Genomic DNA, 26,953 nt, shown 5'->3' on the forward strand with positions numbered 1-26,953 from the left:
AAGCATTGCATATTATGAAATCATATCACTTTGAAGCAGTGTAAAAACAAATTACCCTGTCACATTACAGAATATCAAAGTTTCTATTTATAATGTTTCACCTATCAAAACAGTTGTATATAGCTCAATAAAAATCAGCAACTATCCTAAAATGCACAAGCCTTATCTTACACTTATGTGATGTCAAATCATAGATTTTAGAGAATACAAGATCATTATACAGAGTTAATTTTTTTGTAGTCTTATTTTCGTTTTAAATTTTAATTCCTGTAGAGTTACTATACAGTGTTCTATTACTATCAGACATAGGATATAGTGACCCAACAGCTCATTCTCTAAGGAACTGTAATTGAGTTATCCTCACTGATTCCAATTGGTTGTCAGTAATGACATTATAATAAACTCTACTAATCATTAAATCTGTTCACTGACAATTTACAATGTTTGTTTACTGACAAACCATTTTAGAAAAACAGTTTTTATCCAACAGCATGATTATGAATAAAATACACTTTAAAATGGGAATATCAAGTACTGTCCCTACTTTGAGGAGTTGTTGTTAGGATAAAATGTAGAGCATTTAAAACAATATCTGGCACAATACAAGAGCGTAATAAAAGTCTTTATGATTGCTACCTACACATAGCCATAAAAGAAGAATTGTTTGAAGTAAGATATTAAGGTCACTAGTATCTAGACACACGAGCTAACTAGCTCAGCTTATAAGAAACCTATTCTTAATAGTTACTTAACTAAAAAACTTGGGGTAGCCTAATATCCATAGAAATCTTTAACCATCAAAATCCTTGGGTCCTAGGCTTCTATGGCCCTGAGCCAACCATGTACAGCTTCGGTATTTTGAAAGCTCTTTTTCCTCCAGCTTTTTCTCTCTCTTAAAAGACTTGTCACCTTATTAAAACTAAAGTATTTCTCTTAGCTTTACAAGCTAAATCTAGAGTAGTTTATGGGCTGCAGTTATAAAACTCTCTCAGCCCTTGAACTTTTCTAAGATATTTCTTTCTATATTGCTATAATATTCATAACATGTATTGTATAGAATCAGATAAAGCCAGGTTTAAATCCCAGTTCTACCATTACGCATAAGTTGTATGATCTTAACACCCAAGTTAACTATCTGTAAAATGGGAATAATAAAGTCCATATCATAGAGTTTTGGTGAGGAAGAAATGAGTAAAAATATAGGTAAAGCATATAGTACATTGACCAGCATATAGTAAATACTTGTTTATATTGCTTTTGTTTTATGTTGCTGTTGCATAATTTTAAATAATTTCAAAGTAGAATTGTCTTTCTTCTTTGTGTGTCAAATAATTCCAGAACCAGTGTACGTTCAGCATCATGCCAGTCACCTCAAGCCATACTGTCTTAGAGAATTTCCTAGTTCTCTTCCTTTTCCTTTTATGTCTTACTTCTTCCTTATACATGACCTTCTAATCTAACTTATGGTTTAAGAAAAGATGAAAGAGGCCACATTCTTATTTTTTAAATGCCATTTATAAAATGAGTATGCAAATTCATTTCCTCATTTAGACAATATTTTTACAAAACATTTGATTTCCTTAGATGGTTTTGGTTTTCTCAATTAATTTTTCCATTTAATTCTTAAAGGATGCATTACAATAATAATAATTTTATTGATATAACAATTTATAGCTTTTCTAATTTATTTTAATTATCTTTTTTTTAAGATTTTATTTATTTCCTTGAGAGAGAGAGAGCAGGAGAGCAAAAGTGGAAGTTATAGGCAGAAGGAGGAGAAACAGACTCTCTGCTGACCAGGGAACCCAATGTGGGGCTTGATCCCAGGACTCTGGGATCATGACCTGGGCCAAAGGCAGACACTTAACTGACTGAGCCACCCAGGCACCCCTTAATTATCTTTCTTATTTATACTGATTATTTTTCTTTAACAGCTAATATAAATAAGACTCAGAGTTTATTTAGCTTGTTTGTGACCCAAAAAACTTAGCAAGGAAAAGCAGCAACTTGAACCTATCTTTTCTTATTCCAAACCCAGTGCTATCTTGCTTTTGATTCCTCCATGCACTAAAATATAATCGCTTAATTGTAATAATAGAACATATGTAGTTCTTATTTATTCATTCAGGAGCCATTTACTAAAAGATCACTGCTTACTATATGCATAGTTTAAGTTCCCAGTTGCCTACTCCTAATCATTTCTATGCGTTCTAGGACATACTCCATTTTTGGAGTTAGCTAGGGATTGGGAATCCACAGAACCCCTGATATAGTGTATAATCAGCCCAAAGTCAATTTCTCCTTTAAGGATATCTAAATTCTCTTGAACTATAAGCCCTTTTAATATGGTTCTGAATATTATAAATACAGAAAAACATATTTATTTTACAAGTGAAGCAACTAATGTAAATTGCATGAGAAAGTCTTCTCAAAGGCAAAATATTTGATTTGCACCTGGAATGACATTTGGGGTGTAAGGAAAGAAGTGGAAGAAAGCCATTTCAACAGAAAGCAAAGGATAAAAATATGAATATATTTTTGTTGAACAATTAGGAGTATGTCCAGACCAGAACTTGCACATACCAGAGTATGCAAAATAAGACTGGATTAAAAATGAAGCCTAGTTTCAGTTAAGCTTGAATGTAAAGTGGAAGAATTAGACTTTCCTACTGATAATGAGTAATGAACAATTTCTAAAAATACCTTGGTGTTTCTCAGTGTTTTAGATGAGATTAACAAATGTATTTTGAGTCAGATTTAACATTCTACAATGCCTCCAATATATTGACAAAATGATTTTACACTTCTTATCAAAAAAAGAATATTTTCAGTTATCAAAAGTAAAAAGTGAAATAGTTCACCAATGTCAATACCTAATAATACAGGCAGATTTAGACTAAAGGTGGTCATTCAAGCAAAAGTAGATTCCAAGGATTACTATTAAAGTTTACTCCAAATTTACTCTAAGCACATTCCATTAACATAATTTTAAATTTTCAAATAAATAATTATTAGCATGGTGTATATTCGTGTATGTCTGTATGTATAGAGGCACATGTATAGGGATATCTAATTTGTATATATATATATATTTTATATATATATATTTGTATATATCTATAGTATATTTACATAATATGCATCTGTAATCCCTAATTCAGTAAACACTTAAATATTATTGCATATATCTGTGGGTCATTATATAAAAAGCAGGCGTCATGATCCAAGCAAGTATATACCTACAATATACAAAATGCTATACAGGCCATTAAAAAAGAACAAAAATGGACAAGTACAGCCCTAGAAGAACCAATACAGTATTAAAGGAAAATAAAGAACAAATTCCCTTTAATACTAACTATAAAGGGAAATGCCAATTAAAACAATGAGATACCACTACATACCTATCAGCATGGCCAAAACCCAGAACACTGACAGTACCAAGTGGTAGCAGGGATGTGGAGCAGTGGGGGCACTCATTCATGGCTAGTGGAAATGCAAAATGGTACAGCCGCTTTGGAAAAAATTCTGGTGACTTCTTGTGAATCTGAACAGTCTATTACCATGTGATCCAGTAGACCTGCTTCTTTGTATTTTCCCAAAGGAATTGAAAACTTATGTCCACACAAAAATGTGGATGTTTGTAGCAGCTTTACTTGTAACCACCAAAACTTGGAGGCAACCAAAATGTCCTTTAATAGGTGAATGTCTAAATAATCTGTGATACATCCAGATAATAGAATGTTATTTAGTGTGAAAAATAAATGATCTATTAAGCCATGAAAAGACACAGAGGAAATTTAAATGCATATTAGAAAGTGAAAGAAGCTGATCTAAAAGGCTACATGCTGTATGATTCCATCTCTATGATGTTCTTGAAAAGGCAAAACTTTGAAAAATATCACAGGTGGCCAGGGGTTGGGGAGGGGGGAAGAGGAGATGAATAGATTGAGCATAGGGATTGGGGGGAGCAATGAAAATACTCTGTAGGATACAGTAGTGATGATACATGTCATTCATTCCCCCCCTTTTTTTTTCCTAAACCCACAAATTGTGCAAAATCAAGAGTGAATTGGAAAAAAAAAAAAGTGAATTGGAGTACAAACTATGGATTTGGGTGATTATTTTGTGTCAGTTTAGGTTCATCAGTTATAACAAAGGGAATGGGGGGATATTGATAATGAAGAGGCTGCATGTGTGGGGACAAGGTGTATGGAGAGTGTCTGTATCCTCCCCTCAATTTTACTGTGAACCTGACACTGCTCTAGAAAATGTCTTAATAAAAGTGGTGGGGGAAAAAAAAGAAAATATTAGGAGAGTGCTTCTTGCCAGCTATTCTGGGATTTACTTTATTGATAGACGGTTACTATTATTAAAGAATGGTTGTGATATATTATAAATAGCCCTCTATTATGGAATTCAATCAAGATGAAGATAGAATTTTGAAGGGCTTGGTCTCCAGCAGGGGGAAAATCTCTCTCGGTAGTACTAATCAGACTTCCTTTCAGATTTTCTTGGCCACAACAGTGTCATACTAATATTTTATGTTGTTTATTCTCCTTCTCCTCTGCTATCATGTATGTTCCAGGAGGGCAGGGAATTTAACGTAGTATTTAGTACCTAGTACCTAGAACAGCTCCCTGGCTTGTAGGCGCTGTAATGTGTATGTAATGAGTGAATTAACAGATGGATGGATGGATGGATGGATGGATGGATGGATGGATGGATGGGTGGATCCATGAATATGCTCCACAGTGGAGCAGAGAATGTCAGATAAGAGCCAGAAAGAGAATATTTGACATTTTACTGCTCCATAGTGGGAGGCAGGCTGTACTGACAAAAAGGATGGTGAAAGATTTACTAGTTTGGTAGACATTCATTATTATCAGCCAAAGCTTCTAAGAGCAACTGATCTATCTATAATCCTTGTATGTTCAATCTCTCCAAACAGTAAGGGTTTTTTTCCAGGTGAATTTTTCAAACAACCAATCATGAGAGTCAGATTCCTATGGATCCAACCTACTTGAAGCAAATACTCTCATTTGTTCCTTCAAAAATATTTGCAGGGTCCTCTTAAAAGCTCAGTGCATCACACAGATGAGAGAGTGCTGAGCAACACCAGTATATCTCTGGCCTGCATGGAGTTTATAATTTATATAAATATGTACTGTAACCATCTGGGTCCAATCAGAAGACAGCTATCACACAGAAGGTTAAACAGGGAAAGTTTAAGTATTATTATTTATACTAAAGTATTATCCATATCAGCTATGAAATACAAAGAAACTGTATATGGTACCCTGTACCCTAGGGCTGAGGCTGTTTGAGGGTTCAGAGCTCACTGGAGAAGGTGTGGTTTAGCCACTACATAGACAAGTTCCCTGGTCTGGAGTTACTGGTCTGAAGTTACTGGGCAAACAATAGGCAATTCCCTGGAGTGGGGACAGGGGCCAAATAATGAGCAGTTGGTGACAAAGAAAAAGGCATGCAGTGAGAATGGGTCCTGGTAAGGCAGAGGGTGCAGCAGGTTTTGGTTTCCCTGTGGAGAGGATAGCACACAGGTTATTGCTAGGCTGAAGCTGCAGGGTTGCTGAGGGATCATATAATGGGACTGGAGCTCAGGGGGGCTGCATCAGAGCTCATGAAACCCACAAGGCCAACCCTATCCCCACCTATGCCAGAAATTACAAAACCCCTTCTTAGAGCAGTGTCCCTTCAGCACCCTCTATTGAGAAAGCTTAACGTTTTTCTCACTTTAAAGCAGAAATGCTTGAAGAAATCCTTTTATTACAAAACATATAATGAAGGGCGTATTCATTGCTTGTGAATTGATAACTGACATATGTATGCACTAAACTCCTACTCTCTGGATATAACATGTATGTGTTGGTTTTATATATATAAAATTGTATAATTTTATAAGTAAATATATTTTTAAAATCTTTACAAAAGTAAATTGTACGCACTTTTCTTTTTTATTCATTTTATTCATTTTTATTCATTTTATTTAAGATTTTATTTATTCATGAGTGACATAGAGAGGGAGGCAGAGACATAAGCAGAGGGAGAAGCAGGCTCACCGCAGGGAGCCCGATGCAGGACTCTATCCCTGGACCCTGGATCACGCCCTGAGCCAAAGTCACACGCTCAACCACTGAGCCACCCAGGCGTCCCTCACTATTCTTCTTTTTAAAAGAGAGTCACAGCATGGACCAAATTAAGGCTTAATGTTATTTTACTCATGGCATCTAAGGCTAGGAAATATGCTTGGGTGAGGCAAATTGTGAAGAATTGAGGAAAAGCATACAAAGACCTCAAATTGTTAAGAGAATGTCATCCCATCATTATATTTCTCTTTCTTCTAAGTTTTTCCTCTTTCTTCTACTTCCAGCCTATAAAATCATGTCATTAACTAGGAAAAAATAATTAACTAGGGAATGACTTGATTATTTTAAAAAATATATTTATTTATGTATTTATTTATTTGAGACAGAACATGAGGGGAGGGACAGAGGGAGAGAATCTTCGAGTAGACTCCCCGCTGAATGCGGAGGCCAATGGGGGCTCGATCTCACCCTCAGTGAGATCACAACCTGAGCAGAAACCAAGAGTCCCAACACGTAACCAACCGAGCTACCCAGGTACCCCAGGAATGACTTTAATAAGGCATAGCATAGTCCTCAGGAAACGAATTATGAAGTCCAGAGGTAAGAGATGATTAATATGCCAGTTGCATTTTTAAACACCGTGGGAGAGAGTGTGGCATTGGTAAGAAGAGTATGGTGTCGAGAGACTGGAAAACAGATTTCTAATCTTGCAGTGGCTCCTCATCAGCTTGTGACTTTGGATAAGTCATTTATAACTCCTTTGTAAATTTAGCAGGTAAAAGGTGACCTGGAATAAGAGAAAGAAATTTGGAGTAAGCCAGATCTGAATCTGAATCCCATTTCTCACACTTAACATTTTTGTGAGCTCGGATGAGATATTTCAGGTTTGGTTTGTTCATTTAGAAAATATCATGGAAAATTAGATAAGTATATAAATATGTAGTTTTGCTGTCATGTGAGAAAGGAGGAGAAAAGAAAAAAACAAACGTAAAGGAGATCCAAGAGTCCTAATAGCTTTAGAATTCTGGAATTCTGCAAATAGAACGATAAAACTTGTATGTGAAAATTTCCAATTAAAAAGCAACAGAGGCTATTATTTCTAATATTTTATAGCATGAAAATAATGTTTATAGTTGAAAATTTTCTCCACACAATAACACTTCTGAGTCTGATTTCAAATGTTTTCAAATTTCTCTAATTACTTTAGCTGAGCATAGTCAACCGAAATGGGGAAAAAAAAACTTTCCTTTAAATGTTTTCCAAGTAAAGATTAGAAAACCCCATCATCTATGAGAAATGACAGCTATTTCATAGAAGCAATTTGAATTTTAAAAAGCTAAACGTGACTCTGAAACTCTCTAACTCTGAAACGTGACTCTGATACATATTATAAAAATTTGGTGTAAGAATATTCTACTATAAATACTTAGTAGGTATCTTGATGTCTTGATACATTTTTTTTTAAATGAGAAAAAACAAAACTTTCTACTAAGAACCCAGTCGACATTTCATAGGGTGTACTTGGACATAATCTTTAGCATAATCCTTAGCTAAATGTTGACCTTTTAGAAAAAAGTCGTTTGTAAACTTAATGTTGAAGACACTATAGAGGAAACTAGGTGTAGACATACAGCTATAAGGTAGTTTAATGAACAGGTTACCCTGAAAGTAATTAGTAAAACCTATGGTGTTTTGTATAAATGTAAAATGCTGTGGTGGGAAAAGCAAAGGAATAACAGGCAGCTGTCTTCTTTAAGAGAAATTTCAGTTTTTCAATTTATAAGACTGTGTGCAAGGTGGCCTTGCTTTTAAATCTGATTATTCTCACTCAGAATATAAGTGAGAACCAGGCCTATAGTCTCTCCTAAAGTATGTTTTGGAGAGAACTCTAGTATATTTATGGGCCAAAATTGGAAGCAAAGAGAGGCACTCTCTCTTTTTTTTAAGGGTCCTCTTTTTGAAGATGAGACTAATATTAATAATATTTTAAATTCACTTTGAATGAATTATACCTTGGAAGTTATTTGTGGTGGTCTTATTCAATGAGCATTTATTGAGCACTTAATATATATTAGGTGTGATTCTATGTTATAGGGACAATTTCAAATTCAATTAAATATCAAAATTCTAAACTTTTTAAAAATACAAGTCAGCCTCTTTTATAATTATCCTTAATATAGCAAATGTTGCAAATGTTTTAAAAAGTAGAGCTTCGATTCCACATATGAGTAAAATCATATGGTATTTGTCTTTCTCTGGCTGACTTATTTTACTTAGCATAATATGCTCTAGCTACAATCCACATCATTGCAAATGGCAAAATTTCAGTCTTTTTTATTGCTGAGTAATATTCCATTGTAGGTATATACCACATCTTCTTTACCCATTCACCAGTCGGTGGTCATTTGGGCTCTTTCCATAATTTGGCTATTGTTCATAATGCTGCTATAAACACCACATACAGGAACACGGGGGAGAAAAGAGGCAAACCAGAAAATAAACAATAACTGCAGAGAACAAACTCAGGGTAGCTGGAGGGAAGATGGGCAGAGGGATGCACTAAATGAGTGATGGGATGAAGGAGGGCACTTGTGATGAGCACTGGGTATTGTATGTGAATGATGAATTACTAAATTCTACACCTGAAACTAATATTACACTATATGTTCATGAGCTGCAATTTAAATTAAAACATGAAAGAGAAAAAATATTAGAACTTAAATTTATTTTCAAAATTAAAAATGTCATTATTTTGGTATTTCAAGAATATAAGCAGTATCTCTTATGTGAAATGGCTTTGTTTTTTCTCTGAAATTATTAATGACTTAACCAACTTCATCCAATGCAAAGATGTGTTAATGAATTGCAGTGTTAATTTTTTAGGTGAGAGGACCCACATCTGTGGTTATCAGCTGTCATCCTCCATTCCTCCATAAGAAAACTTGATTGGCTGAGAAAGATAATGATATTCTCCAAAAAGACTCTTCCAAATTGAAGAGAATACCCTGAAATAGACTACACAATGGGGGTCACTCAGTGCCCTCAAAACGAGGGGCCCCTGGGATTTGTTAGGGAATTATAGTTCTAGGAATGGGCTAGATCCTGTTCAAAACCATTTAGGGAGCGTTTTCCAGCACAAAGAAGGTGAAGGTATTCATACTTTTTTTGTCCCCTGCCAGCCAGAATAATAGCATTTCCATCACAGAGTCTTATTGTTAAGTGAAGAGAAAACCATAATTATGTAACATTTTCATATTACCAAGTGTCTTCTTTAGATCTAAAGATCTAAAATTTGAATTTTACATAAAATACCAGATCAAAAAAAGATAAGTAGATAGGTAGATGGGTAGATAACAGAGAAGTTTACCTCCTAGTTCTTGACATATTACCATTTTTTTTCATATTACCATTTCCATTTAGTTACAGGCATCATTTTCAAACTATGAAACTGCAGAAGTAATAGCTGTAAGTATAGTAATAAATGATCTTATTTCACTGATGCTTCGTTGGTGGATTTACCTCCCCATGTTGTCACCTTGATGCTTTGCAAGCCTTCTGCAACCCACTCTGAACCCCTTATCTCCTTCAAATTTTTCCTTTTTTCAAGGCCCCAAGATTTCCAATTAGCATTTTGACCTCTTTGGCAGCTCTGCTACATCCTAGGGATCCCTTTTATTGTGTAACTTAAATTTACAAGTCAGTGGATTTTCTCACTGGATGTCTAGAAATGTTTCACATGTAACTTAATTTTCTGTCACATAGAGTGGGCAAAGGTGAGTAAAAGTTACATTTAATCATGTACCTATTTTTATATTTTTTGCATAAACTGAAACTACGCATAAAAAGAATAAATTGAGTTTTGGTTCAATTGCCCACTAATTAGCATATTGGTTTTACTTGTACCTGGCCTTTAAAAAAAATCTACATAGTTACATCATTCTGATATATTTCTTTCATCTTGAAAAAAACACATAGTCTCTAGTATTCTATATCAAATTTTACAAAGTTCAAAGGAGACACTACTCATTAATATTACTTTACTAAAGCATGTGCTCATGTAATACACCCAAAATCAACTCAATTATGGGAGTATTCTTTGAACAACTTCAAAAAGTCTTGTCACAACTCATTTACAAAGGCCTTGAGGAATAAACAGTGACATGAAAAAAGGGTAAGAAAGTCTGAAAAAAACTTTCAGTAATTATTAAATTTTAAAAATCATGTTCGGAGATATGAGAGCATATAAAAATTTATAGGTGGGCATAGATATGAATACAGGTATAGAAAGGTATTTCATGTATTTCCTCACTTACAGACATTGAAGATAGTATTGTTTTCCATTGATACATATTATTCATTTTTAGTTCCATAGGCCTATTTCCAGGAAATGGGCAGTTCTTTTCCATTCCAAGGCATGCAAAAACAGATTTACATCTCACATTTGATTTTCTTTATGGTACTGTTACGTTAGAGGAATCCTTTATTTCTGACTATTGAACACAATATTGTCTTCTTTACAATAAATCTTGGTCACTTGAAGCTGAGTTTCACCTGTGCTATTATCACTTACCTTTGGGCAAAGAGTTTAAAAGCCTTACCTCAGTTTCCCCCATCTTTAAAATGAAGATGATGTGTATCTCATAGAGTTGTAATTAGGATTGAAAGAGTGGGTGAAAATAAAGTGCTGATCAGGGGCCTGGGGTGTAGTGAACGCTTAAATCCCTGCAACGTCACATTTTCAGGCAAGTTATGAGCGGACTGACAATGACAGAGAATTGAAGAGCACGTGGGCGATGAGAAAATATGAGCACTAACATGTAATACTTGTAATAGTTTTGAGAGTAAAAAGTAATATAACTGTACTCAAGCAAAAATCTTGTTGATGCTAAATGCATAATGAAGAGTTGTTAAGTATGTCAACTATGGTAATACTTTTAATTAGCTGCCGTACCAAATGGCATAAGTGGCCGTGTTCTATCTACAAAATCTTCTAATAAAATAATTCCATGATACCATTGTGTATGCCAATTGTTGCAAAAATTCATTGTACAAGAACTAAAAATTGTCATATTACCCATTTAAATGATTCAAACTTCCATCCCACTATACATGTTATATTTTTGCCCAGATAAAAAAAGGTAAAGATAAGAGTTTATAATTATAAATTGTTAAACTTTTTTGGTTCTCTCTAGGAAATCTGGCTTTGCTTCTCCTCTTTTTTTAATCCAAAGTGTTTGACTTAAAATAGTACATCAATAGAGAAGCTAGAGCTAAATCACATGGAATTTTTTTTAAAAAAAATTTTGTTCAGCAAGAGTTGGTCTCTAACAATGTAAAGTTGTAAACTTTAAGGCTCTTTTTATTTTTGTTTAAGCCATTAACTCTGACCTTTCTTGGTCTCAAATTTTTTGGCAGAAGCTTTAAAAATGAATTTGTTAGGTCTTGATATTTTGTTCCTGAACCTTGTCAATTAATCAAACAAACACATTAACACTTTAACCCTTAAAATAGTCCCACAACCAGAATTAGATAATCAAAATTAATTACTATTATACCATGTTTACATGGTTGGTGGAATCATCTAATACATATGTATCAAAAGTCTAGTACAAAGTAGGCACATAATAGATAGCTGTTGATTTAATGTTCTTTAACAAGTTGATACTGCCTGTTTCTAAGATCTAAGACAATTTAATGAAACAGTCAACAGTCAAGGATTCCAGACACAGTTAAATGTAAGTTATTAGTAACCACAAAACAGTGTTTACAGATCTAAAACAGTAGTTTGACCAACAGCTGATGTTATCCAGAGAATAACAAATTTCAATGTACTTGTATGAGAAAACTAGTTTGTACACATGTCAACTATACTTATTCTTTGTAAAGAAACAAACAAAAACCCACACATTTTTAATATTTTTGAGGACAGGATCCACGTATGCTCTATTGATAATAGATTAAAGCATCATGTTTCTGACTGTAGTATACTAGTTCTTATGCCTTCCCTTCATGTTCATTTCCTTTCTTAGAATAAACTACTATACTCTGAATTTTGGGGGGAGGGTTGTTATTGTTGTTGCTTTCAAACCAATTTCTTACACTAGCTAATGTGGTGAGTAAATAAATGGGCATGGTCAAATGTGAAATGCATTTGTCAAGTGAATGAAACTGAAGTGCAATAATATAATAAATCCTCAGGCTAGTCATGTTTATTGTTGCCAAATGTCTCCCTGCTAAGAACTAATAAGCATGAAAAGGGATAATGAAAGTTTCCATGAAAAGTTTTTGGGAAATCTATCCACAAGTCTTCACTATCTGAGAATGTGGAAATAAGTATTTGTTTTATACAAGTTCCATATGAGGGCTGTAAAGATGGAATTACTAGAATAGAGTAAAATGGAAAGCAACTACAGTGTGATAGTTACTAATGTTATTTGGCACATGGAAGAAAATTGACAGGGAGGATCCACAGCAAGGCTGACTAGAACAGTGCCTGCTATAAAATAGCAGTAAATAAATACATGGTGAATGAATGTGTAAATAAAAGGATGATTTTAAGATTTATGTATTTATTTGAGAAAGAGAGCGAGAGAGCTCAGGGGAGGAAGAGTAGTGTGGAAAGGCAGAGGGAGAGAGAATCCAAGCAGACTCCTCACTAAGCACCAAGCCCGAGGTGGGCCACAATCACAGGACCTGAGATCATGACTTGAGTCGAAATCAAGAGTGGGATCCTCAGCCGTCTGAGCCATCAGGTGCCCCTAAATTTTAAATTAAAGCTTTCAAAGGCCCCATGTGATCTCAAAAATCCAATGTGGTTTTTAAATGTTTAAATTCCAAAGGAGGGATCCCTGGGTGGCGCAGCCGTTTAGCGCCTGCCTTTGGCCCAGGGCGCGATCCTGGAGACCCGGGATCGAATCCCATGTCGGGCTCCCAGTGCATGGAGCCTGCTTCTCCCTCTGCCTATGTCTCTGCCTCTCTCTCTCTCTGTGACTATCATAAATAAAAAATTAAAAAAAAATTAAATTCCAAAGGATAACTGCTTACTGATAAACGTTTCAAGATTTACTTAAAATGCATATTTTTGCTAAATTTTTACTTTGACTAAGTTAGTTAACATGGGAAAGTGAGGGGTAAGACAAGATTATCAGAAATTAAAATAGAGTGCTTTATTAGAAACTAGGTTATTTCAAAGGAATATACCTGTCTATTAAGGGTAGAAAATACTCTCAATTATTAGAATCATTGTTCTTTATTTACAAGCAATGTGGACACGTGGTTGTAAATGTCATAAAACTGAATAGAGTCCTGAAGAGAACAATCAAAAAAAAAAATGATTAAAGGAATTGGGAATAGACCTTACCAGATCTGACAAGAGTAAAGGGACATATGACTTGATTTGTAGAAGCAATTGTGTGCAGGAGAAAATGGGGAGCTGGGTAGCTTGTAAACTGTTAACTCCTCAGCGAGTTACAATTTTTATTTCCTAGTCAATTTGGAAATTTAAACACTCGCTAACTATTAGTTTAGTGGGAAGCCAACAAATTGGGCATAGTTACATAGAATAAAAAGAAGAGTTTTAGTTAATTTAAGGGCCACATGACCAAAAGCAAACCTAGTTCTTAAAAAAAAAAAAATCACAAAACCTTTTTATATTTTACAATCAAAATAAGTCACTCAAAAAATTCCTCTAGAGGGATGCCTGGGTGGCTCAGCAGTTGAGCCTTTGGCTCAGGATATGATCCTGGGGTTCAGGATCAAGTCCTGCATCAGGCTCCTCACGGGGAGCCTGCTTCTCCCTCTGCCTGTATCTCTGCCTCTCTCTCCGGGTCTCTCATGAATAAGTAAGTAAAATCTTTTTTTAAAAACCCTTTAGGGAAAAAATAAATAAAAATAGCATTGAATAATGTTAATATGAGAACTGCAGAATTTATAGAAATGACAATATTTTTAGCACCACATTCTAGCCATCTTTGTGCCAAGACACACAAGGTATCTTCAAGAAGAAATTAACACAATAGTGTGTTACAAATAGTAAAACCTGGCAAACAGTGCAAACAATAAAGGGGCCTTAAAAATTCTAGATCAAATATGAAGGGTAGCTATTTATAAAGGGTCAAGAAATAGGCGAAATACAAACACAAAAATCTATACAATATCTATCAAAATAAGATTCCTCACTCTATTTGATATACATTAGTTTCTATGCTCATTAGGAATTGTTTTTCAAATAAATATATGTAGCCAAGGCAAATTATATGTGTCTGACTTAGAAATAATATACATCATGATTTTTACCAACAATAACAAATATTGTGGATATATTGTATCAAATGTACCAAACCTAACTGATTTTCTTAGTCATATGTCTCTTAAATATTGTGTATGAAGAATCATCGTAAATGTCATCGTCCAACTGAAATGTTAAGAAACAGAAATTTCGTTAATATTTTTATAAGTTATAGAAAACAATTTTAGTCACTGAAAAAGCTTGAAAGCAACTTGAGAAAACTAAAAAAATGTTAGTCACTGAAAAAGCTTGAAAGCAAAATCACCGTGATTTATTGAGGCAATCTGAATACAATAGAGACAACCTGTTATTTGTTTAGTTTTCATTCTCAGTGTTAGACTTTGAACTATCTAAGTGAAGTTCACTCTAAATATCATTATAATCCAAGGTAGGACATAGCAATGACCTTAAAAAGCAACTGTTATTTGAACACTGTAATAACTCCCTCAACCTCAAACATACCCAGTGTAACTCATTCACAGCACTTAAATTGATATAAACGCTTTGCTGCTAAAAATTTGTTCTGGTCACTTTCATTAAAATGTTGAATTTTTTTTTTCTCCATGCTTTACTTGTGCTGTATCTGCTGTTAAGCAATACAATATGGGAAGGGCTTTGAAAGGATTTCTATATCCAGACACATAGTGTTGGGTGTATCGATGAAAATCCAATGACGTATTACTATACATCATGAAATTTCTATTTTGACCGGTTTAACGAAGTTTTTTTTATACATACCAGGAGAGTCATTCAAAGCATTTTACATATTAAATTACTTATCAAAACACAGCATATATAGACCTTGACATTTGTTAAAGAACCAAGGATTTAACCAAAAAAAATTTTTAAAGGACCAGAACAAATCTTTAGCAGAACACAGATTATGTGGCAAAGAAGTGACTTATTGGAAGATAGAGCATATTTATCTAGACATACTTTCAGCATATATGTAAGAAACTGATTGGATAATTTGTATGATCACCTGCAAATATGCACAGACTGTTGTTAAAGAAACATAAAATCTATAAGAATAATGTTGCAGGAAAGAGACAAACACTGTTAAAGGTCCTTTAGTCATAATTTTTTTTATTCCAGGAGCCCATCAGTAGGTCTAGCTCTAATGTCAATTTTTTGAGGCAAGATTCTCTCGCTATTGTATTTTCATGGGGGTAAGTAATTTTAGAATGATTATACATTGACTGTATTAAATTGCTTATTTTCTTTTTTCCATTTCTAAAGTAGTTACAGGACAAAGTAATAGCTTTACAATAAATACCAATATGTGGTTTCTTGATAGATGTGTTGTTTTACACCTCGATTTATGTTCCATGTATCTTGTGGTTCAAGAATTTAAGTGTCAACAAAAAGACTCTCACTAAATGCAATGAGAGAATAAGCTATATTGATTACTGCCTGAATTATTTATTTACAAGTAGCAAAACAATAAAATGCAAGCTTTTAATCACATCAAAGATATGTTTTTAAAAAACTATATGTATATGCAAGTATCTATGTGATTTTAAAGACCAACTTCCTATAGCATTTTCATTCAACTGAAAATTTACCTCAAAATTACTATGAAGGTGTTTTAAAATAGCACACTATATATTTTTCAACTTATTTCCTGAAGGGAGTACAGTAAACAATTGAAAAATTTACAAACTGCCCTTTAAATATAGGATTACATTGTAAGTAAGTACAAAAAGACTGGAAGATTCATCAACAGCTTCAAAATAACAAAGACAACAGAACAATATTGGGGAAAAATTATTGTACATACAGTAAATTTTTAGTCAATAGAAAAATCCTTTAGAGTGCAGATACTCTGTTAAGAATAGGGGATTTGGTCTAAAGAGAAGCCATGTTTTAATGCAATTCAATTGATTTCATTTTGAAATAATTATTTTAGAAGTGTACAAAATTATAAATATTTCAATACTTTGTGCAGAAAGTGTCTCCCTCACATATAATTTGTTATCTTTGATAAAAAGTTTATATTAATAGTAAAGTTATTAAATAATACATCTTTATACTATTAAGATACTCTCATAGAAAATATTAACCAATAATGAACTATTATTGGATTATATTTTAAAATACTTACTGGTACATATTACCTTGAATAATGCTTACAAGGAACTTGATTTAGCTTACTCTGTTGGAAGGACACATCTGTGTCAGGCATATGTGGAAATCGGCTTACTCTTTTATTGATCTGTGTTTTTGTCTTATATAAATATATCTGAATTCTAAATGTGTTGCAGCAGCTCTTCGGTTCTTGGACCTCTCTGCTCCCCCACCCCTTCACCCCAGCTTTCTCCTCAAATTATGTGTTCTCCTAAGTACACACTTGCTATCCAGGAAATAGTTTATTCATTGAAGAATTTTTACTGCTGGGGCAAGGTGAGATTTTGCTGTTACTGTTGCTGTTTTCCAAAATAGACCAAAGAGAATTTCCATTCTGTTATCTGGAAAATTTTTTTTTTTCCACATGTAACTAGCAAGTAGGAAGATGATAAGCTTTTAGGACACGTTCTTACACCTTTTAGGCCACTATTTTATCATTAGGAAATTCTTACTTAAAAAAAAAAGGAAATTCTTGCTTTTCTGCATTCATAATATTCCTGTTGCTTGAAAGAGTTCGTGAAGCTTCACAAGGGCTACTGACGGATTTCCAGGGAATAGCTTCTCGCAGGCCAAATCTGGCTGGCACTTGGAAGCCAACTTTACCTGGTATGGCTGTTGGTCCCTCTGCCTTTGAGTGAAGCCATCTGTGAAGGTCTCTAAACTCGTGAGCTATGTTCTATCTCCAACTCCATTACACACTTGTACCTGTAGCCAGAGGTACTCTCTCTGTCTAGCACACCCCTCCTTAAATCCATGGCTTTTCCTTTCCTGCCTTTCAGTAATATTCTCTTTGTAGACTAAAAAGTAAAATATGCTGCCTTTCAGGAGGTTCATTAACTACTTTGAAATTATTTTCTTGGGATGCCTGGGTGGCTCAGCGGTTGAGCATCTGCCTTCAGCCCAGGGCATGATCCTGGAGACCCAGAATCGAGTCCCACATCAGGCTCCCTGCATGGAGCCTGCTTCTCCCTCTGCCTATGTCTCTGCCTGCCTCTTTCTGTGTCTCTCATAAATAAATAAATAAAATCTTTAAAAAAAAAAAGAAATTATTTTCTTAATCACAGTTTTAGTATAAAAATCCAGAAGGCAATACTGTTTTTAAAAAGCTTTTAGGGACGCATGAGTGGCTCAGCGGTTAAGTGTCTGCCTTTGGCTGGGGGCATGATCCCTGGAGCAGGGATCGAGTCCTGCATGGGGCTTCCTGCATGGAGCCTGCTTCTCCCTCTGCCTATGTCTCTGCCTCTCTCTCTGTGTGTCTCTCATGAATAAATAAATAAAATCTTTTTAAAAATAAAATAAAAAAGCTTTTTAAATATAAAATGGGCTTTTACAATCAATATCTACCATCATGCTGGACCAAATTTGAAATTAAGGCAAATTTCCACAAACGATCTAGTGTTCCCTGACCTTTCTGTTTAGACACATTTAAAAAAAATATTTTAAGTTTCAGTTGGAAAAGCATAATGTTTGTTGTTTTTTTTTTTTTAATTAGGCATTTCTCCTCCTAAACATTAAAGCATAATAGCATCACAATGGAGAGTCACATGGTTTGAACCTTTGCCTCCAGCCTAAGGGAGCTCTGGAATTCCTCACTCTGCTGCTTTTCAGACTGCTTCCCCCACAGATAGGACCCTGTGCTTGCTTAATCTTCAGGAGATTTAAAGCAGATGATCATAATTCTTTAATAGTATTTTTGATATGGCATTCTGGGGTCTTGCTGAGTAAAACATTCCTAATCCACTGTCCTATTCTTTAAGCTACTATTTATTTTTAGCTTCTAACAATTTTTGATACTTTTTTCTGGATAAATTCTAAATTGTTGACTGTAATAATTTCTCTCATTTTATAGCACCTCTTTACAAAGCATTCTCATAGTTCTTACCACCATTGCAGTATAATCAGAAAGGTAATCTTCACAATAATCCTGTAATGCACAGATTGTTTCCCTCATTTATAAAACAAAGGCTTAGAAAGGTCGTAACCTGTTTAGAGTCACAAAGCTGCCAGACTAGAACTCAAGAATATCTTTTGATTCTAGACCTAATACGTTTTCTGTTTAACCAAGAATTTTTTTTTGAAGAAGTCCTTAACAGAACTATTTCTAAAACTAATTATAACATATTATTTTATGAAAACACAATTATAAACGTTTAAGCTTTGAAAATAAAAACAAATTTAGATATCTAAAAACTAGGAAGATTTATCATCTCAGTCTTGAACTACCTACCAGTCTTGACTTGTAGATAGAAGAAAACATACCTATTTTTTCAATCATTTCCTTTTATTTGAACAAAATGTATGTTATACCAAACTTTATTTTGCAAACAAAAAGGATACTAAATATGCTTTTTTTAAAATTCAAAGATCATACAGTTCTCAAATAAGTGTTGTTGACAAATATATTTCTTACTTTAAAATATAATTTTACTCGGGTAGAGTTAAGTGAAAGTGTCCATTTAATATCACTGTCTAGGTTTTTCAATTAAGGGAATACTTGCTCCAGTGATAACAAATAGAAGACCTTCTAAGAAAGAACGTATATCATTCCGTGACTATCCTGTACAACTCAGTGGTGGATGGGGAAGTGGCAAAAAGAAGGCGAAAACTTCAAACTAATTCTTCAAGCTTCAGCATTCAAAACATATGGCACACGGTTTTCTCCAGAGATCTATGGATATCTGGTCATGTTACCAATTGAATACAAGGTTTTAGAGTACTGTATTTAATTTGTATTATTATACATATTCCACAATTTTGTTTGCTGATGGAGTTATCTGATTTCCCATCTGTAAAACACAGTTTTGCTATTGTTCCTATGTTTATGAGGAACGGCCTCCAGAATTAATTCTTAAAATATTGTAATAGAATTTGCCTATCCAATTTCTTCTTTTGTTTAAAGATTTTATGACATATGTATTAAAGATGGTTTTCATACCATAATAAGTTGTAATACCATACACATATTGTAAGAAAATATAGCTGCAATTTATTGACCCTGCTCATAGTATTAATGAATAATTAATAGATTGATAAATTTTATTTGACCAGGCTATTAACATTGGGCATTTGAAAGATAAATTGATCCAGAAGATATTTAGAGTAGACAATGAAAATGGCCTTTTCTTTTTACTTTAAGTCATCTTAAATAGAGTTATGTTAAGAAAATATACTTTGTGCTTAAACTAAAATGAAATATCAGTTTAAATATTTATATTATTATATACTCTTATTTTAATTTCAGTTAAGTTGCCTCAAAATTATTTTTAAAAACTTTTCACATCTCCATCTTAAAATTTTGTAATATTAATCTATTTTCTAAAGCCACAGACCAGTTTTATTAAGTTCTTACTTTTTGTGGTTAATATTCTATGATGTCTTAGTAAATACAATGTGCAAAATACTGTATTCACCTTTCATGCTCCTTAGGATCTTTTACCTTCCTGAGTTTGGAGCTTTTTTCACCAAGCTAAGTTCTCCAGTGACTTCCCAGGGTGTTGCTGTGTAATAGGATTTAGTGAACTTTAGTTTTTTTCCCTTTGCTTTTCCTACTCTTTATTGAAGGATTTCATCTAAAAATGGCTAAACAGATTTAAAGATGCACTTATTTTGTTTGTATCCCCTATCTACTTCTGGAGCTCTATTGCATTTCAAACCTATAAATCTCTCTTAACTTGATTGAGATAGAAATGTTAATGAAGCTTGAGCTGTCAATCAAAGAAAACAGATATTCATATGCTGTGGCCTAGAAATTGAGCTTTGGAACGTAAGCTCCATGTGTAGTTGCTTTATGAACGTGCTGTTATGTCATCTTTCTACTAAGAGCACCCATAGACCAGCATAATGTAATGATGGAAAATATTTTATCGCAACTTACTGTGAACCCTGCAAGAGAAAACCACATCAGAGCTGAAATTGATGGGGTTTTATGGTTCATATGCTCAAATCAATGAAATGAAAAAGTTAGTATGAGAAGTGAGATGTTTATGATTAAACTGCTTTCGTGCCTAAAAATAATTTAGTCTATAGTTTCCTTATTCTGTGATTTGTGTAATTGTTTCAAAATATTAATTCTGAGGAAGATGATGGGTGCTGATGCTTCTTAAATTTGTAGGTGATGACTGATGAAGATGTCAATAAAATAGTTTCCAAATTATGTTGTTAAATTGGAAGTTCTTTGTAGTGTTGTTTATTGTGTCTGGGCTTCAAATGTTCATTTACAAAATCCAAGTTCAAGCATCATTTCTACCACTAGCTTATTTGCCTTTATGAAAATAGAAAAGGTAAATTTTAAAATCGAATACTCTTTTTAAATAACGTAATTTTTTTTAATTTAAAAAGTTGAATAGAACCTGAAAGAAATCAAACCAAGAGATACTTGCTGCCTTGCGGGGGAGCCATTAAGGCCAATATTTGTCTTTAAGATTTGGGAAGGCAAAAATGTGAACCTATGTTGTCACTTAGTTGACTGAATTTTGGATTGATAGCAAGGGACCCAGGCAATGTTACTATTCAAATGCACAACTCCAAGTGACATTTTGTCTTTCCTGAACCCTCCCCAACTCAATTCTTTCCTTCCTAACTGTCCCCTTCCCCAGTGCTATCATAATTACCAGGCATTTCCAGTGAGAATGGCAAAGTGAATCCCTGATCACAAAAAAGGCTGGTGGATGTGTTCGGCAGTTTTTGGAGATTCCAGAATGTCTTGATATGAGAGTTAACTCTATGGTTTATGGAGGTGTCGTTTTCCCAAGGTCCAGTCTGCCAACAACATCTTTGTGCACATAGTGCATTATAAGAGAGCTTTTTAGGTATTTTGAGAAGTATCCCAAAACCTCATTACTTATTGTGCTCATAAATTAATTAAAGTTACAGCCACCACATTAAAAAACAAAAAAGTCAGAATAGTAGAACAAAAGCCAAAGCACTGTTCAAGGCAATGCTCTGCCTTAAAGGCAAAAGGGAGAATACACCAAAATTCCTGGAAATTAGTTTTGGGTTTTTCTTTTTTTTTTTTTTTTTTATTTTTTTGAGAAAACAAGGGATAATGCATTTTAACCAGAAAGAATAAGTTGGAAGGCACAGACAGGGATTAAAAGGTTTTTAAGTTAAAGTTGCAAATAAACAATAAATAGCAGTGTTTTAAGAGATCTCTGTAATTCTAAACCTCCTAGCATCAGCATAAGCAGCTTTGGACGTTCCACATTTTGATTTTGCTGTTATTGAATTGGCCTTTGCCATGATTTTCTCTTGGTTGCTCATAATTTACTCATATTCTCACATTTTTCTCAAAATCTAGGTAACATTGAGCCAAAGTTCAGACTAATACAATTAAACATGTGCTATGTATTTTGACAATACTTTACTGGTAGTACTATAATCCGTTTCTTAGAAAAGAGAAACATTTTTTGTCTATTCTTTTGAAAAGGAAAATAAGCTGGTAAGGTCTCCCCTTACTATTTCCTTTATTATCGTATTTTTTACCAAATGCAGTTTCTATCATCTTTAAGGCCCAGAAAATAATTCAGCATCTGAATTTATGGTTTTCATGACTCTACTGGGAAAAAGTGAGTTATCAAGTGAATAGACTCTAATTTAGTGGAAGAAGATCCCTAATCATTCTATGGAATAATGGTTGTCAGGGTGAATTTCTAACTCATCACTAATAGGAGATGTTAGTGTGTCTTTTTCCATACAGATGCAATCCATTATCTACCATGATATCTTTGCTTACAGATATCAGATGCAGCTGTTTTTGTCATTGATGGTTAAGAGATTCAGAGAAAGCCTCTTTCCAGAAGCTAAAGAGCTATATATAATCTAGACCTAAGGTATCTAGAACATTAGCCCCTAGCCACATGTAGCTACCTGGTACTTTCTTTTTTTTTTTTTTTAATTTTTTTATTTATTTATGATAGTCACAGAGAGAGAGAGAGGCAGAGCCACAGGCAGAGGGAGAAGCAGGCTCCATGCAGGGAGCCCGACGTGGGATTCGATCACGGGTCTCCAGGATCGCGCCCTGGGCCAAAGGCAGGCGCCAAACCGCTGCGCCACCCAGGGATCCCTACCTGGTACTTTCAGTACAGTTAGTCTGAATTGAGAGATGATGTAAATATAAAATACACAGCAGATTTTAAACATTTAGTACGAAAAGAGAATGCAAAATTGCCCGATCATTTTATATTGATTATGTTAAACTAATAGTATTTTGCCCTAAATAAAAAGTATCATCAAAATACATATATTTTTTTAAGATGTGAGTACTGGAAATATTTGAAATTACATCGATATTGAATGTTCTATTTCTGCTGGATGGCACTGATCTGAAGGCTATTAGGTATAGTGTTATAGATGCAGAGAATAATCGGTGAGATCGTAGATAAAAGATAGTGACCCCAGAAAACAGGGCACAAAAATGTTAATTTGTAAGAAAAGAAATAATTGATTCTGCTAACCGTAGAAAGTATTATGAAATAAAAAGGAAAATTAAGTGAGGCTGACAAAACATGAGAGACACCGAACTCTGGGAAATGAACAAGAGGTAGTGGAAGGGGAGGTGGGTGGGGGGTTGGGGTGACTGGGTGATAGGCACTGAGGGGGGCACTTGGCAGGATGAGCACTGGGTGTTATATGCTATATGTTGGCAAATTGAACTCCAATAAAAAAAATTTTTTTAAAAATAAAAATAAAAAGGAAAATTAAATTGTGGTTCTAGACTCTAAAATGGTATAATTGAATTTAATTCCATTAAAATTAACATATATATATATATATATTTCATTTTGTTTGTATTTGTTTTTAATAAAAGCCCGTCTTATAACGTCAAGTAAACGTCTTTTATGTTACTGGTGGCAAGAAACAGAATTAGCACTCACCTTGTAGTCTATGTTATCTCAGACTTGACGTATGGATAGCTGTTAATTTTCAAATGGCATGATTTGAATGGACATAAATAAGGCCTTTTCATGGGAACAATGTTATATTTGGCATCTTACTGTATTATAAACCCAATTTTAATCTAATACACAAAACATGAAAACCGCTAACAGTTGCATAACCGAATATGATTTATTTGAAAATAGCACATAGCATGTTTACAGCTTCTAAAAAGCATATAATCAACATGGGCTTTATGTGGTCCTGCCTGACCACCATTTTTCCTTCTCATCCAAATAGTATGCGGTTCACCTACTGTTCCTAGGAGCCAGAATTTTACCCAAGTCAAAAACTGAAGTGAAACATTTCATGTGACTAGTCATTTATGACATACCCCTGCCAGCACTTTAGAGCCAGAGCCCCCGCCCCCCGCCCCCCACCACCACCACCACCTCCACCTGCCTAGTAGGTCTGGAATGGCAACCTGGAGAGGGGATCATGAGAACTCCAGAGCTCAGGGAAGCAGAAGGCAGGGAGCAGCATGCTCTCGTGGAGCAGCAGGAGAGAGTGCCCCAACTGGAAAAGTCTGCTTAGCAGACTTTAGCTGTGCTGTGTTGAGAGTATGGGCCTCTCTGGTACTTGTCTGTCATCTTTGTCTTCAGGCAGTAGCTGGCCAAGGTGCCAGGGAAGATCCCTTCTAGGGAGCCTTTGAGAAAAGTGAACTAATCCAATTAATATTACAACAGGTAAAGGGTTCCTTTTTATTTCAAGGTTGATTTTTACCATGACTGAGTGTAATCTTCGTAGCATCCTTACATTTTAGGTATTGGTATAACCACATCTCCAATGCAAAAGCAAAGGGGAGAAACCACTTCAAGCCTATGCTTTCTTTCTGGAAGCCTGAATGCATCTACCAGTGGTAACCAGGTGAGTAAATGTAAAACTTTTTTTTTTTAAAATGTCATTGGCATTTCCTAAAAATAATTTTCTCTTGCAAAAGCTGTAATAGAAGCTTCACGTATATATATATGTAAAAAATAGAAAGCTGTAATAGCTTTACATATATATATGTAAAAAAGTAAAGAGAATAATATAAAGTAAAAAAGTAAAGAGTATATATATATATATAGAGAGAGAGAGAGAGAGAGAGAGTTTTGTAATCTGTCCTATGTTCTAATCCTCACTCTGATGTGTCATCTTAGACAATTGCAAACTCTGTGAGCCTACTTGCTCACCATTAAATTAGGATTATAACTCCTATGGTGCTATGAGGTCAAGAGACCAAGTATATGAGGAGCCCCTGGCTCAGTACCTTATGTATCAGTGAGTATAAGCACTCTATAAATGACTTGGCAAAGAAAATCTTTCCAAACTCATCTTCCAAAATTAAGTCAAAAATTGGATCGATTCTGCATACCTTATTTAGCAAGTATTTCTATGAAATTATGGAAAATATTTTAAAAGATCTTCAAAACTGACTTCTCTAAATTTGACTCAGAATGACGGTAGAATTGAATGCTTCACATATACATACATATTGTAAAAAAAAAAAAAAACACATACATATTGAGCATCCTCCATTGAAAGTACACAGAACATTTTGGAAATGTAAAATGCATACATTTCTAATAGCATGTAGCTTGCTTTTCACATGGACAAGTAAAGCACATATTTCTATAGGTTAAAATGCCAGCACCAGAACTCAGTAGGCAGTGCTCTAAACTCCCAAATGGACCCATAAAATGTTTCTACTACCAGGTCCCAAAGTGGATGCCAGGTAATTAGCTAGACTGGTGCAGAGTCTCCACTTCTCTCATCCCCTCCCCTTCAAAGGGAAATATTGGCTCATTGTCTCTCTAGGGAGACAAAGAAAAGCATATCCATCCCATGATTTTATTCCTTTTTTTAAAAAAAGATTTTATTTATTTATTGAGAGAGAGAGACAGGCAGGGGAGAAGCAGGCTCCTCACAGGGAGCCCGACATGGGACTTGATCCTGGGTCTCCAGGATCACACCCCCTGCTACAGGCAGCGCTAAACTGCTGTGTCATCGGGGCTGCCCCGATTTTATTCCTTTCTTAATCTTTATTCATTTTTTGATCAACAAGAAACTTTTTTTTAATCTTCATAAATATAGTCTAACTTTAAAAGATGAATGTTAGCCTAAATCCAATAAACACTAACAGGAACTTCTATTTTAGCATCCCAAAAGGGTTAGAAAATGTTTGGAGCATGGGAAGTATTAGTTTCAAATGAGAATAGACATGGAAAGGGTGTTTTCACATTCTATTTAATTGACCTCGAAAGATGAATTGATATTAAGGAAAGCATTTTAGGCAAATAAAATACCTGGACACAGCTAGCAGTGACATGTCCAGGGAATGGAGAGAAGAATCCAGAGACTGGATTATTGGACAGAACGGGCACAGCCTAAGGACGCCTGGGTGGCTCAGTGGTTGAGCGTCTGCCTTTGGCTCCAGGCATGATCCCGGGGTCCTGGGATTGAGTCCAGCATCAGGCTTCCCATGGGGAGCCTGCTTCTCTCTCTGCCTATGTCTCTGCCTCTCTCTCTCTATATATATATATATATCTCATGAATAAATAAAATCATAAATCAAACAAAACAAACAAACAAACAAACAAACAAAAAAACAGAGCGAGCCTGGTGAGAGAGACAGAGAATTACTGGGAAATATAATTGGGAAGTAGGATTGGATAAAGTACTCTGAGATCTGTCCTGCCTACACCCTTTAGGCAGAAAACTGCTAGGTGATGGTTTTCAAAAATAAGAAGGCAATGCTATTATTACCAATAATTGCTGGCATAATCTCAAAATAAAAATGGACATGATCAGTGGGAAATTGAATTTGATTCAAATATGAAATAACAGGAAAATTACTCGCATCAAAGTCTGTTGAGAGTTGGTTTTACATATGCTGATATTCTCAAATTGAAGCTGCTTCCAAGTACAGACATGGGCTGAACTCTCTGTAAATGCTTCCCCTGCAAGGCCATGGATACAGACGGTGATACCCTAAACAAGCCGCTCTACTCCAGCAGAAGTGTTATGAAGCCTTCAGGAACATGATGCTGAGTCTTCTAAGTCTAATGGCTAGAAAAAGCTAGAATTTCTATAATTGGAATCTATTAGAATCAAAGGATTGTTAAGGCCTCTGTCTCAGTTGGCTTGGGTTGCTACAACAGGATACCATGGTGTGGGTGGCTTAAACAACGAGCATTTATTTCTCAGTTCTGCAGTCTTCAATTCTGAGATCAGGGTGCCAACATGGTCAAGGGGCCTCTTCCTGGTTTACAGGTGGCCATATTCTTGCCATATTCTCTCATGGCAGGTGAGACCTCCCATCTCTTTATCCCTTTATAAGGGCGTGAATCTCCTCATGAAGCCTCCACTCTCATGACCAAAAGTATAACCCCAATCACCTCCCAAAAGCCCCACCTCTAAATACTATCACATTGGAGATTAAGGTTTGAAAATATGAATTTCGAGAAGACACAAACGTTCAGTCCATAGTAGCCTTCTAGAAGCCATGTAGTTTATT

At 34.7% G+C, this 26,953-nt stretch overlaps 1 protein-coding gene across 17 annotated transcripts in view; it reads left to right on the plus strand.

The window, feature by feature from the left end:
- Positions 1-26,953, plus strand: part of LRRIQ1 (leucine rich repeats and IQ motif containing 1) — a 215,338-nt gene extending 188,385 nt beyond the window's left edge. For 4 of the 17 annotated variants that reach the window (XM_077845683.1, XM_077845694.1, XM_077845695.1 and 1 more), the window contains 2 exons: positions 24,218-24,321; positions 26,404-26,949. In XM_077845683.1, the coding sequence (XP_077701809.1) occupies positions 24,218-24,321; positions 26,404-26,481 (182 nt within the window). In that variant the 3' untranslated portion in view covers positions 26,482-26,949. Of the gene's footprint in view, positions 1-8,990; positions 9,502-9,527; positions 9,573-15,489; positions 15,564-18,994; positions 20,675-24,217; positions 24,322-26,349 lie in introns of those variants that run through there. The other 13 variants (XM_077845682.1, XM_077845681.1, XM_077845684.1 and 10 more) reach the window with 11 other exon arrangements.

Source organism: Canis aureus, chromosome 13, assembly GCF_053574225.1.
Source record: "Canis aureus isolate CA01 chromosome 13, VMU_Caureus_v.1.0, whole genome shotgun sequence".
NCBI lineage: Eukaryota > Metazoa > Chordata > Mammalia > Carnivora > Canidae > Canis > Canis aureus.